Source organism: Pygocentrus nattereri, chromosome 2 (genome assembly GCF_015220715.1).
Source record: "Pygocentrus nattereri isolate fPygNat1 chromosome 2, fPygNat1.pri, whole genome shotgun sequence".
NCBI lineage: Eukaryota > Metazoa > Chordata > Actinopteri > Characiformes > Serrasalmidae > Pygocentrus > Pygocentrus nattereri.
Window position 1 is genome coordinate 5,976,533 of NC_051212.1, and position 14,102 is coordinate 5,990,634.

General features: G+C 42.0%; 1 protein-coding gene and 1 long non-coding RNA gene across 2 annotated transcripts; both read right to left on the bottom strand.

Moving 5' to 3' along the window:
* Window positions 1-3,765: 3,765 nt before the first annotated feature.
* On the bottom strand, window positions 3,766-5,569 carry LOC108412822. Its single transcript, XR_005131543.1, has 3 exons — window positions 4,912-5,569; window positions 4,475-4,586; window positions 3,766-4,265 (listed from the first exon to the last, which is right to left on the bottom strand). It is a non-coding gene; the product is annotated as an uncharacterized LOC108412822 (long non-coding RNA).
* Window positions 5,570-10,515: 4,946 nt separating this feature from the next.
* Window positions 10,516-12,430, bottom strand: LOC108412824 (C-C motif chemokine 4 homolog). Its single transcript, XM_017685049.2, has 3 exons — window positions 12,273-12,430; window positions 11,120-11,231; window positions 10,516-10,915 (listed from the first exon to the last, which is right to left on the bottom strand). The coding sequence occupies exons 1-3, from the start codon at window positions 12,346-12,348 to the stop codon at window positions 10,804-10,806; spliced, it is 300 nt and encodes a 99-aa protein (XP_017540538.1). The 5' UTR covers window positions 12,349-12,430; the 3' UTR covers window positions 10,516-10,803.
* Window positions 12,431-14,102: the final 1,672 nt, after the last annotated feature.

Below are 14,102 nucleotides of genomic sequence, written 5' to 3' on the forward strand. Positions count from 1 at the left end.
TGCATTTAGGCGTGTAGAGGTGGTCAAGACAACCTGCTGAAGTGCAGACCAAGCATCAGAACGGGGAAGAAAGGGGATTTAAGGGGCTTTGAACGTGGCGTGGTTGTTGGTGCCAGACGGGCTGGTCTGAGTATTTCAGAAACTGCTGATCTGCTGGGATTTTCACACACAACCATCTCTAGGGTTTACAGAGAACGGTCCGAAAAAGAGGAAATATCCAGTGAGCGGTCAGTTGTGTGGTGAAAATGCCTTGTTGATGTGAGAGGTCAGAGGAGAATGGGCAGACTGGTTCCAGATGATAGAAAGGCAACAGGAACTCAAATAACCAACCAGAATCTCTGAGAAATGTTTCCAACACCTTGTTGAAAGTGTGCCATGAAGAATTAAGGCAGTTCTGAAGGCAAAAGGGGGTCCGACCTCTTACTAGCAAGGTGTACCTAATAAAGTGACAGGTGAGTGTGTATATATACTTGATTTAAAGGAAAACTGGCTCAGTTTTGTTACTTTATTACTGCTACTTTGAAGGTCCTTGGTTATAAATTTTGACAGGAAAAATATATTGGAGTTTTATTCTTTTGTCTTTTTTATCAGCAGAAAGTTCATTAAAGCAGCGAATTCTTGAATGTTATTCATCTTTATTGTCTTCATTGTTAGTTAGCAAATGCATAAAACAACCTCAAACTAAATTTTAAAAGCTAACAATTACATAAAATTTATTTGGTAATGTAGTGATTCATTATCAGAATAATTGATCATTCGTTTCAGTAATAGAAAGATTATTTGACTATCAAATTAGTTATTTGTTGCAGCCCTGGTTTCAGCCGATCATGAACCTGACGCTCCCCATATTTTCTAAATGTCCACTTTGTTCTACTCTTTATTCATCTTTTTAGTCATTATCTACACTATATTTCCAAAAGTATTCACTCCCCCATCCAAATCATTGAATTCAGGTGTTCCAGTCTCTTCCATGGCCACAGGTGTATAAAGCCGAGCCCCTAGGCCTGCAGACTGCTTCTACAGACATTAGTGAAAGAATGGGTCGCTCTCAGGAGCTCAGTGAATTCCAGCGTGGTACCGTGATCGGACGCTACCTGTGCAGCAAGTCCAGTCGTGAAATTTCCTCACTACTAAATATTCCACAGTCAACTGTTAGTGGGATTATAACAAAGTGGAAGTGACTGGGAACGACAGCAGCTCAGCCACGAAGAGCCAATCACTACAGACCTCCAAACTTCACGTGGTCAGATCAGCTCAAGAACAGCGTAGAGAGCTTCATGGAATGGGTTTTCATGGCCCAGCATCTGCATCCAAGCCTTACATCACCAAGCGCAATGCAAAGCGTGGAATGCAGTGGAGTAAAGCGCCGCCACTGGACTCTAGAGCAGTGGAGACGTGTTCTCTGGAGTGACCAACCACGCTTCTCCGTCTGGCAATCCAATGGATGAGTCTGGGTTTGGTGGTTGCCAGGAGAACGGTACTTGTCTGACTGCATTGTGCCGAGTGTAAAGTTGGAGTTGGAGGGGGGATCATGGTGTGGGCTTGTTTTTCAGGAGTTGGGCTCAGCCCCTTAGTTCCAGTGAAAAGAACACTATTAAAGCTTCAACACCAAGAGATGTTGGACATTTTCATGCTCCCAACTTTGTTGGAACAGTTTGGGGACTTCCTGTTCCCAGCATGACTGAGCACCAGTGCACAAAGCAGGTCCATAAAGACACGGATGAGCCAGTTTGGTGTGGAAGAACTTGACTGGCCTGCACAGAGTCCTGACCTCAACCTGATAGAACACCTTTGGGGTGAAATAGAGCGGAGACTGTGAGCCAGGCCTTCTCGTCCAACATCAGTGTCTGACCTCACAAATGCGCTTCTGGAAGAACGGTCAAAAATTCCCATAAACACACTCCTAAACCTTCCCAGCCATCCCAGAATAGTTGAAGCTGTTATAGCTGCAAAGGGTGGGCTGATATCATATGAAACCATATGGATTAACAATGGGATCTCACTCAACTTCATATGCATGCATCAGAGGAAAGATATAAATGAGAAGAAACACTTGCGATTGTTTTGTCTGCATTGGAAAAAACCTGCATTCACAGCAGTGACATGACCAACACTATAATAGCATAAAAAATTCAGTGAGCACCCAAACAAACTTCCAGGTAGTGGCCGACCAAGCATTTGTTATGAAAGGCTGATAACTGATCTGGGTCTGCTTCTTAGTCAAACACCTTAAAAATATAAAATAATGAAAGAGCACATCTGAACGTTTATGCATGCTATGAGAGATTTATGGAAGTTTAAGGTAATATTACATAAAGCCAAACCTTTCCATAATGATCAGATGTGAAAAGAATGTGTTATATATGTTGTGCTGGTCTGAGCAGCGTCCTGGGACCACTGATGAAGGACTAGAGGATGACCAACACAAACTATGCAGGAGCAGATGAGCTGTCGTCTCTGACTTTACATCTACAAGGTGGACCGACCAGGTAGGAGAGTCTAATAGAATGGACAGTGAGTGGACACAGTGTTTAAAAACTCCAGCAGCACTGCTGTGTCTGATCCACTCAGACCAGCACAACACACACTAACACACCTCCACCACCACATCAGTGTTACTGCAGTGCTGAGAAGGATCCACCACCCAAATAGTACCTGCTCTGTGAGGGTCCATGGGGGTCCTGGCCACTGAAGAACAGAGTAACAGAGTATCAGAGAAACAGATGGACTACAGTCTGTAACTGTAGAACTACAAAGTGCAGCTATACAGTAAGTGGAGCTGATAAGATGGACAATGAGCATAGAGACAAGGAGGTGGTCAGAATTTTATGCCTGATTGGTGTATACAGGTGAGTGTCAGTTACTAACATGACTTTGCTAGTGGTCTACTTCTCATATTTAGGTGGGCATCATCATCCAAAGACAGTAACTTTGGTTGACTGATTTGCATAATGTGATGTAGCACAATATTGTTGTTCAGATCTGTCATGCTTCCTTATAGCAGACTTAAGCCAGATGGGGCACTGCAGAGGTGGGACTGACCACAATAATGATGTCATACAGTCAAAATCTTTATTTATTTATTTATTTATTTATTTTTATTTTCATTTTATAGCAAAAAGGAGACATACTCGCTAACAAAACTCTTTATTTATATACACACATAAATTTGTACATACATATATGCATGTCTGTTAACAGATTAAACACTTGAACACAAATATGTTTTATATGAATATGTTAAATGACTTACTAAGAAAAAAGACGAACTCACATGACATACAAAAAGTCAGAGGCCACCATTATTTTTTATTTTCAGTCAAAACATCCATTAAGTTCTGGAGACATAAGATAATCCACTTGAATGAAGAAGGAGAAAGTCGAAGGAAAGTTAATGAATGATGAGTTTCCAAAACTGCAGTTTTCAAAAACTGATTCAAGGGTCCAGAGAAAATGGGACTCCTAACAACCACCTGAAAGAGCTGGTCGACCCGAAAACTGCCCCCATCAGATAAACGGCACTTAAAGCTTTCATCGCTGAGAGAGAGGAGAAGATCAAGCTGCTTCAGATCTGAAAACATCCACAGGTGTTTCTGTCCATCCTTCCACTGTGAGAAGACCACTCAGCGCTGTGGGTCTGAAAGGACGTGTAGCTGATCAAGAAGAACCTCACTGAGAAAAGGAGACAGACACACCAAACAAAGAAGCTGAACGATGGACTGACCACCCCAGAGTCCAGACCTCAGCACCACTGAATGGGTTTGATTCAGAAAATCATCAACCAGCTTCAGAGGCTGAACTTTTTTTTTTTGAACAGATTCTTTGAGGAGCTGAAAGTGAGTCTCCTGAGGAGCATGGAGGTTGGAATGAAGGTGAAGATTGACTCACCGACCCTCATACAGCTGAGAGTAGATTCGTTTTCAAGGCTTTTGTGTAGTTTAAATACATTTTTTGTTGCTTTTTTCCTGTTGCTGGAAAATGTATAATTTGTACTTAATGGCTGGAAATGAAATCAATAGAGGGTCTCTGACATCTACACATTAGAAATGTTTTACATTTTCTTATATGGAACAAAATCAGAGGGTATCAAACTGCTGTATTGGGATAAATCACATGCGTTTCATTAAGAAAGAATAAGCAAAGCTCAGACTGATGCAGAGGTGGAATTATTTTCCACAATTTGGAGATCAATGTAATCCATGGCCCGCTTCACCCACTGAACTCTGGGCTTCAAACACAAGCTAATCCCCCTCTTGGTGGTAAAACTGCAGTGAAGAAAAGATCAGTGTGAGAGTTTGTTTTATAAAGAAAGTCTAAAACAGAGAGATATCCTGGAATGTACCTGATACAGCTCAGTACAGTTCAGTGAAGTGCTGTACGTTTCAGTGGAGTGAGCAGTAATAACAACACAAAGCGATATAAACTGTCTCACAGCAATATTAATCAATATTAATAAAGGATATTAAAGACTTACACCACTCCAGCGTTTGGACAGTCAGACCTCGTTTTTTCATACTTTGCAATGAAATTCATTGGAATTGCTGTTTTATAGAAATTGAAACAGCATTTTGATGGTGTGTTTGGATCTATGAGACAAAATGAATGATTAAGTAAAAAATAAGTACTTATTTTAACAAGAAGAGTAATCAATAAGTAGACTGTAATGGAACTCAGGCTGAATAAACTGCGCAACAGTTGTGATTGCAAACACTATCATTGGATGAATTCCAGATTGAAGTAAGTAAGTAAGTCTGACGCAGTTTGTTAGTCTGTTACAGTCTATTAGTACATCTGCATACAGATTACAGTACGGTACAGTCGGAGTGGGGAAAAAGCCAGTTTATTCATACTTCACCATGTTTATTTTTTTTAAAAGTGATAATGTGTGTAAGGGATGAAACTTTAACTTACTTTGTCCCACTGCACAGGAGTGAAGGTAGAGGACGATCAGCAATCCCAGGAGGAGAGAACGAGGACAGACGCTCATAGCTGCAGCTTGAGCTCCAGGAGACAATGGTCAGTGATCTGATTTGATCTTGCTCTGAGTTTTATAAGCAGATTTTAAGTGGGTGGCTTTTTGAAAGCGTGCCAGCACCATTTCCACAGGAAGCCCTATTGTGGTTATGGTCTAAAGTAAAGCACACTGGATTTTGGTAGACATGAGAAAATAACATCAAACCTTTTTAAGTAAGATTTAGGGACATATAGTGATGCTTGAAAGTTTATGAACCCTTTGGAATTTTTGATATTTTTGCATAAATATGGCATAAAATATAAATAGAACCCAATTAAACAAATGAGATCAAAATATTGGACTTGGTCATTTATGTATTGAGGAAATTGATCCAATATTACATCTGTAAGTGGTAAAAATATGTAAACCTTTGCTTTCAGTACCTGGTTTGACCCCCTTGTGCAGCAATGACTGTAGCTAAATGTTTCTGGTAGCTGTTGATGAGTCCTGCACATCGACTTGGTGGAATTTTAGCCCCTCTGTACAAACCAGCTTCAACTCTGTTATGTTGGTGGGTTTCCTCTCATGAACTGCTGCGTCAGGTCCTTCCACAACATTTCTGTTGGATTAAGGTCAGGACTCTGACTCAGTCAAAACATTAATTTTATTCTTCTTTGGTAGAACAACTTGTGTGCTTAGGGTTGTTTTGCAGTATGACCCACATTCTCTTGAGTTTCAGCTCATGGTCAGACGTCCTGACATTTTCCTTTAGAATTTGCTGGTATAATTCAGAGTTTATTGTTTCATCAGTAATAACAAGCCATCCTGGCACCACCATGTTTCACAGATGGGATCATTTACAGCAAAACATTCTATTTTTTTTATTTATATTTTTCCCATGATCTTTAGCAGCAGTGTTCTTTTTGGAGAGCAGAGTCTTTCTCCTTGCAACTCTGCCATGCTGGCCATTGTTGTTCTGTGTTCTCCTGACGGTGGACTCATGAACATCAACATTAGCCACTGTGAGGCAAGCCTTTAGTCGCTTAGCAGTTACCTGGGTTCCTTTGTGCCCTCATGGACTATTAAACACCTTGCTCTTGGTTTGATCTTTGTTAGTCGACCACTCCTGGGGAGTATAACAGTGTCTGTGTTTACATGCAAAGATTTTTGCCAATCCAATTGAATACAAATCGGACTACAGATTCAGACTGAGGTGTTTATATGCTCCCTCTATTCAACAATCTGATGAAAAATCTTCGTTTACATGCTCACTACAATGATGCAAAATGAGGCGCATTAGTGGAGAACCTTGTAAACATTACCATGAGGTCACGTGAGGTCCAGTCAGAGTGAGATGAGCAGCAGTAAACAGTGCTTGTGTTTAGTTACTTTAAACAGACTCAGAAACACGTCCTTCACCTGTACTTATAAAGGAAGACGTCATGCTCTGAGACACATAAGCAGGCCGTCCATTCCACCGCCGTCTTTTAAAGCTCAGAGTATAAACCTTGTCTCCTCTGCAGACCAGTTTCTGCTCCGCTGTGTTGAAACCTTTATATATAAACCTTTTGCTGCGAAGTGACGCGCATGCGCAGAACGTACTTACACGGTCCGATTGGAGTTGTGGCCCGTAGTAATATAGCAAACCCGACTACGCCACCTGGGGAATTTCACCCCAGGACATCTGTCAATCTAAGCCAATAAAGGCACCTAGACACACAGGTAAACCTGAATAAATATCCAGAGGTGTGGATTGAGGTAATCAGAAAGGTTTATTCGCAACTATAAAATCACTCGTTTATTAATATTGTTTAAAACTTTAGCAAAGACACAGTACAGAAGAAAACATACAAAATATAATAGAGAAATATGAGAGCTCCAAAGAACTGGGATAATGGCCGGGGGTGTCCAATTACAGGTGGCCTAGCCCTGTCTGTATTCTAAAGTCTCCAATACACACACCCACACACAAGCAAAAGCGCACAAACCAAACCACGAGTGAACAGACAGAAAGGGGGGCATCCAAATGTCCTACAAGAAGAAGACACAATTAGAATTTCACAATTTCTCCCACCACTAGACCCACAGGACACCCCACAGCCAACAAAGTTTTCCCAGTAATAAATAATAATACTTTAAAAACAATCCCACACTAAACCAAACACTGCTACCAAAGTAAATAAAACAGTAAGTCAATTAAACAGAAAAAAAACATAAGGCCATCAATTGATAACCAAAAGCAAAATATAATCTGTTCAACTAGAACAAAACCAAGAAGCAACTTAAACAAACAAGCAAAAGTAAATAAAAATAGGGAACGAAATAGAAAAGCCAAAAAAAAAAAAAAAAAAAAAAAAAAAAAAACCGCAACACAGACACAGCAACACAGACACAGCAACACAGACACAGCAACACAGACACAGCAACACAGACACAGCAACACAGACACAGCAACAGCTCCAATTTCACTGTGTAGGTATTAAAATATTTCTTCGCCAGGCGCCACCCGGACTGGTCACTGGCGACGCTCACGCAGGGCCTTCGGCTGTTGCTATACACAGCTCACACCCTGTTAGCTGTTGCCCCAATCCACATCACACCTACGGATAGACATTAGCGGTATAAGCTACCAATACCCACCAAACTATGCGGAATACCGCGTACCTACCTACGGATAGGTGCTGCTCCAGCACAACCAGATTACAGGAGTGATAAAATGCAGTGAAGCCACAACAAACGGCTACAGCGTTTAAGCTGTTTCTGAGACACAGAGTGGGGAGAGGAGCTTGCCTAGACCAGCACACCTGCACAGGGACATTACCCATTAATGTTAAACCGCAAGCCAAAGTAGCGCCACCTTTAGGAGCAACCTACCGTTCGATGACCATCAGCCAAGTCCCAACAGACCGCAGCCAAGTGAGGATATGCCTACACCCAGTACCATCGTACATCTATATACGCTAAAGCTAATGCTCACACCTAATTGTATCCACCTGGCGCTTCCGTAAAGGGCGGGGGGAGGAGACAACGCATCACCTTGACTATGGTTGCTGTCAAGACTCGCAACACACTCGTAGCCAGGCACGGGCTTCACTGGCTACAGAGTGTAATCGGATTCAGCTGTTTATGTAGATATTGTTCTTCTATTTAACAGAGTATTTTACAGGATTACCCACCTCATTCAATCAGATAGAAATTGTTTTCCTGTATGGCCTCAGTCGGAGACTAGTCTATTCCTACTGAGGTGTTTACATGGACGTATTCTATTCCGATTGAGCTATTAGTCGGATTACTAACAGATTATTAGGCTGCATGTAAACGTGGCTAGTGGTCTTGAATTTCCTCCTGTCGTACACAATCTGACTGTGGATTATTGGAGTCCAAACTCTTTTGAGTTTTGTAACCTTTTCCATCCTGACGAGAATCAACAACTCATTTTATGAGGTCCTCAGAAATGTCATGATACATGTCCACAAACATGGTATGAAGATCTGACTTCGATAGATTTCTATTCTGTTAAATTGGCTAAAGTGACCTGCTTGCAGTCTGGACCTGTGACCCCCTGAAAACATTTGCTGCATTATGAAATGAAAAATATAACAAAGGAGACCCTGAACTGATGAGCACTGACTTTCGAAACCTGTCTTTTGTTGCCCCTGTCCCAACTTCTTTGGAATGTGTTGCAGGCATCAAACTCAAAATGAGTGAATATTTGCAAAAACAATTAAATTTATCCATCCATCCATTCATCCATCCATCTTCTCCGTCAGGGTTGCGGAGGGGTGATGGAGCCTATCCCAGCAGTCTTCGGGCAAAAGGCAGGATACACCCTGGACAGGTCGCCAGCCCATTAAATTTATCTGTTTGAATATTAAATATCTTGTCTTTGTAGTGTATTCAATCGAATATAGGTGGAAAAGGATTTGCAAATCATTGTGTTCTGTTGTTACACAATGTCCCAGCTCATTGGAATTGGGGTTGTATTATCCTATAGTCATCATCATCATCATCGTTAACCACGCAGTTCAGATAGGGTCACGGTAGAAGTTGAGAGATCAGAGAATCCCAGTCAACCCTGTCCCCCCACAACTTCCTCCAGCTCATTCACTGGGGACCCCAAGCCGTTCCCAGGCCAACTTGGAGATATAATCCCTCCAGCGGGTCCTAGGATGACCCCGGGGTCTTGTCCCAGTAGGCCGTGTCTGGTACACCCCCACCAGGAGGCGTCCAGGGGACATCTGGATCAGATGCCCAAACAATCTCAGCTGGCTCCTCTCAATGCGGAGGAGTAGCGGCTCTACTCTGAGCTACTCCCGGATGTGCAAGCTCCTCGCTCTATCAAATAGTATTCACGATCTCGTTCTTTTGGTCATTACCCACAGCTCATGACCATAGGTGAGGGTTGCGATGGAGATCGACCGGTAAACAGAGAGCTTCGCCTTATGGCTCAACTACCTCTTCACCACTACAATCTGGCACAGTGACCGCATTACTGCTGTCACCTGTCCCAGCCTGCGGCCGATCTCACGATCTCTTTTCCCATCACTCATGAAGAAGACCCTGAGATACTTAAACTTCTCCACCTGGGGCAAGTCCTTTCCCCTTACCTGGAGTGGGCATGCCATCCTTTTCCGGGCTAAGACCATGGACTAAGACTTGGAGGTGCTGATCTGCATACCAACCGCTTGAGCACTGGAGGCATCCATGTGATTCAGCCAAAAGAACAACATCATCTGCAAATAGCAAATGAACAGCACCCTCCTGCCTGCGCACATAATGCCTTCCTGACCCCAGCTACGCCCTGACACTCTGTCCATGAATATCATGTACAGGAGTGGAGACAGGGCACAACCTTAGCGGAGACCAGTGCTAGCACTGAAAGGGTCCGACTTAATGCTGAGTATATGGACACAGCTCTCACTCCAGGATAGCCTGGAGTAGTAGCCCTGGCACCCCATACTCCTGGAGGACCTCCCACAAGATATCTCAGGAAGGATGGTTGTAAGCCTTCTCAAAGTCCACAAAACACATGTAGACTGGGTTGGCAAACTCCCATGCCCCCTCAAAAATCCTCTCTGTGATTTTAATTCGCATTGAGGCGACCCTCTTGTCCACCTTGACAAACTCCAACTGCATGGCTGCCAGCTGGGGACACTATAGTGCAAATGCATCATCCTGTTGCATTAAAGTATTATACTATAGAATATATGCATCATCCTGTCGCATTAATGTATTATACTATAGAATATATGCATCATCTTGTCGCATTAATGTATTATACTATAGAATATATGCATCATCCTATCGCATTAATGTATTATACTATAGTGCAAATGTATCATCCTGTCTCATTAATGTATTACACTATAGTGCAAATGCATCATCCTTTCTCATTAATGCATTATACTATAGAATATATGCATTATGCTGTCGCATTAATGTGTGATCCTATAGTGTAAATGCATTATCCTGTTGTTTTGACATGTCCAACCTTTCTCCTAAAGATCTTAAGCAATAATCCCTCTTGCAATATACCTGATCTTCTGGAATCCATCAAAACATTGTTTTCCTCAAAAGTATCTTTATTTAAGAAAAGATTTGCAGTGACAGTAATGAAATGTACTTTTAAGCTGTGTACAAGAAAAGAAGAAAATTCCTAAATGCAGCACATATTTAACACAGTTAGACAGTGACAGAGTCACGTGAGCTTTCTGTTTAAAGCTTTTTCTTATAAGTCACTTTATTCTCTGGTCCAGGCAGAGACCATCCTAGCGCTACTGTAATAAGGAGAGGAAAAGTGCATCCCATCAAGAAAACACATGCTGATTGGACATTAATCCAGACGGGATTTATTCACCTGTGGAACTTTCCACATTTCTAATATCAATCTGGTCTATGGCTCGCTTCACCCACTTGAAGCCGGGGTCCACGCAGATGCGAGCAGCTTTCTTGGTGATAAAGCTGCAGATGAGACGAGAGTTTTGTTTAATTAAACAGAAAACTTTCAGAAACAGTGTAGAATATCTGTGAGGAAGCAGCTCTGCTCCAGTAGCTCTAACACTTCTAATACTATAGAACTGTCAGAGACGTGTAAACTCATAGTCATAACATAATCCTCTCATCACCAGAGTAACATTAATAAAGCAGAAGAGGGTGAAGACCTACATGACTCCAGCTTTTGGACAGTCATCCCTTGTTTCTTCATAGGACACGATGGATCTTACTGGGACCGGTTTTTTGAAGAAATTAAAACAACATTCCTCTGGCGATTTTCCATCTGTGAGGACAAGAACATGATTATTATTATTATTGTTACTATTATTATTAATCCATCCATCCATCCATTTTCTAAGCCGCTTCTCCGTCAGGGTTGCGGGTATTATTATTAATATTATTATTAATTATAGGCTTGGTAAGAGTGGAATTAAGTCATGCTTTTGCTCAGAAATATCAAGATTTATACCAAAACTCTTGGTTTATATTACAACACTTCTATACTGTTGTGTGAAAAAGTTTGGGCACCCCTTGTCAAATTATGTTTGGCAAATGAGATACAAACAAAAAAAACAACAAATATGTATATAAATATTTTTTTTCAGTATGTTAAATTCAGCAGATAAGTAGAAATTGTGCACAAAAATTTGCAGAACGTGTCATATTTAACCCTTTAATGATCTGCTCAACCATTTGGTAGAGCACAATTTGAGTCACTATATATGCCATAAAGTGCCATCTCGACTGTTTGGTAGACGTGAATATTTTAAAAATCTTGGGGTCAAAAAAACAGAACAAAACAAAAAAAATCACCAAATGGTTTCATTATTACCCCAAACAAATAAAAAATACAAAAAACAGAATTTCATTGCTTTTTTCTTGGTGAGGACTTGGTGAGGTTTAGTCCACGGCTCTCTGTAGAGGGTGTGTAAACTTATTTTCACTTACAAAATCGTCAAAATGTGGAATTTGACCAGGAGTGTTTACATTTTTGCATATGACCGAATGTAAATTGGATGAAAGTGTTGAGCTTTTCACTGTGCATTTTCATCTAATCACTCCATCTAGACAGTAAGTGCAGCGTCTATAGAGCACCAAAGGTCAGTTACATCATAGCAGGTTACAGTCTTTAAACCAGAAAGAAATCATGTGCCAACTTAGTGGCCACTACCAAGTCTTAGTGGTTCAACAGTCAGCATTTAAACAGACATATGAGATGAAACAGACAAGCAACAATGTGGAGCAGATTAAAGAAAATACACAGAATGTCAGAAATACAGATACGAAAGAGCTGGAAACCCGAAATGGGCTGATTCAGTCTTACTGTTGCCTGCGGCGAACGACTGAAGGCAGATGACCACCAGCAGACCGAGCAGGAGAGCGCAGTAAAGGTTTCGCATGGCTGCAGATTCGGCTCCACGGGTGATGAGTGCTGCTGGTACGAGGGTTAAGGGTGAGCTTTGTCTGGGCCTCGGGGTTTTATCGGCAGACGAGGGGAGGGGGTAAAGTGCGACCTAGGTGAGGGGACAGCTCGCACATAGGTGACGAAATGTTCCACTTTGACTGAAAGAGACAGAGTAACGTGTCGCTTCCACAGGAAATCTTGTGGTTTTTACCTTCAGAAGAGACGACCGAACGGCAAACATCGCTCACTACCCCAAATCATCACAGAGCCTCACTGAAACAGTCTCAGATCCTGCAAAACACGCAGACATCAACAGCTCCAGCTTTACTCAATGAGAGAGCAGGTCTGACTTAGCTAGTGTGCTTGTTTATTTAGTAAACAAAAAAATGAATGGCAATGGTGGTTCAGCAGTATATTATTATACCCTGCATTAGTTTAACCCCTTAAAATCCCAGGCTTATTACATACTAAGGCCTATTAGCCAGCAACGACAGGGACTTCAATGCAAACAGGCTGAGCTGTTCTCAGGTTACAGAAGAGTGTAATAAAAAATTGGGCCCTGATATTTTTGGAGATACTTCTGAGGAGATAAGATACCACATCCACTTGCATGAGGATGGAGAAAATGACCCCAAAACTGCCCCCATCAGATTAACAACACTGAAAGCTTTGATCTCTGAGAGAGAGGAGAAGATCAAGCTGCTTCAGATCTGAAAACATCCACAGGTGTTTCTGTCCATCCTTCCACTGTGAAAAGACCACTCAGCGCTGTGGCTCTGAATGATCGTGTAGCTGATCAAGAAGAACCTCACTGAGAAAAGGGACACATCAAACAAAGAAGCTGAACACTGGACTGACCACCCCAGAGTCCAGACCTCAACACCACTTGAATGGGTTTGATTAGTTCAGAAAATCATCAACCAGCTTCTCAGACTGAACTTTGGAAGTGTGTCTGCATTAGCATGCTATTAATGATTTTTATTGCGTTTTATGGAGAAAATGACCATAAATCACTGAAATGACATTAAAGAAAGATGAAACAGTGGTTATCGTCATTTTTAACTGAGAAAAGTCTCATATTTGTGGGTTTCTTTGGTCTCTCGTGCTCCATCTTGGTGGTGTTTCTTTATTTCTCATATCTCTCTGTTTGGAGTGTCTGAAAAACCTCCGTTTGGAGGGTCATGTAGCCCCAACACTTCACCCCACGCCTCTATCTCAACAAGAATTATGACACCCCACCCCTAGACGGGAACACACAAAACAGAGGGGTAGGGCTAAGTGGTAGGAGGGAGGGGTGAAATGGGAGCTGGGCCTTAGAAAGCACTCCTTTTACCTCGTTCATTAGTGGTCAGGCCCACAGAACCACTTCACTTGGTTATGTCACAGTCCGGGCAACCAATGGCATCCTGTGGTCAAAAACTGACCACTAATGAAGAACACTAATAATGACCACTATCTTCTCCTTCTAGAGACAAACAAAGAGAGCTCCAGCTTCAAGAACTTCTAAAGAACAATCATCTGAAGCAGGTGCGGCAGACTGTAGTTGGAACTAGACTACACAGGAAGGTAGATCTCCAGGTCCAGTGCACAACGATGACCAACACCAACTGTGCAGCAGCAGATGAGCTGTCGTCTCTGACTTTACATCTACAAGGTGGACCGACAAGGTAGGAGTGTCTAATAGAGTGGACAGTGAGTGGATACAGTGTTTAAAAACTCCAGAAACCATGTTACCACCACATGAGTGTC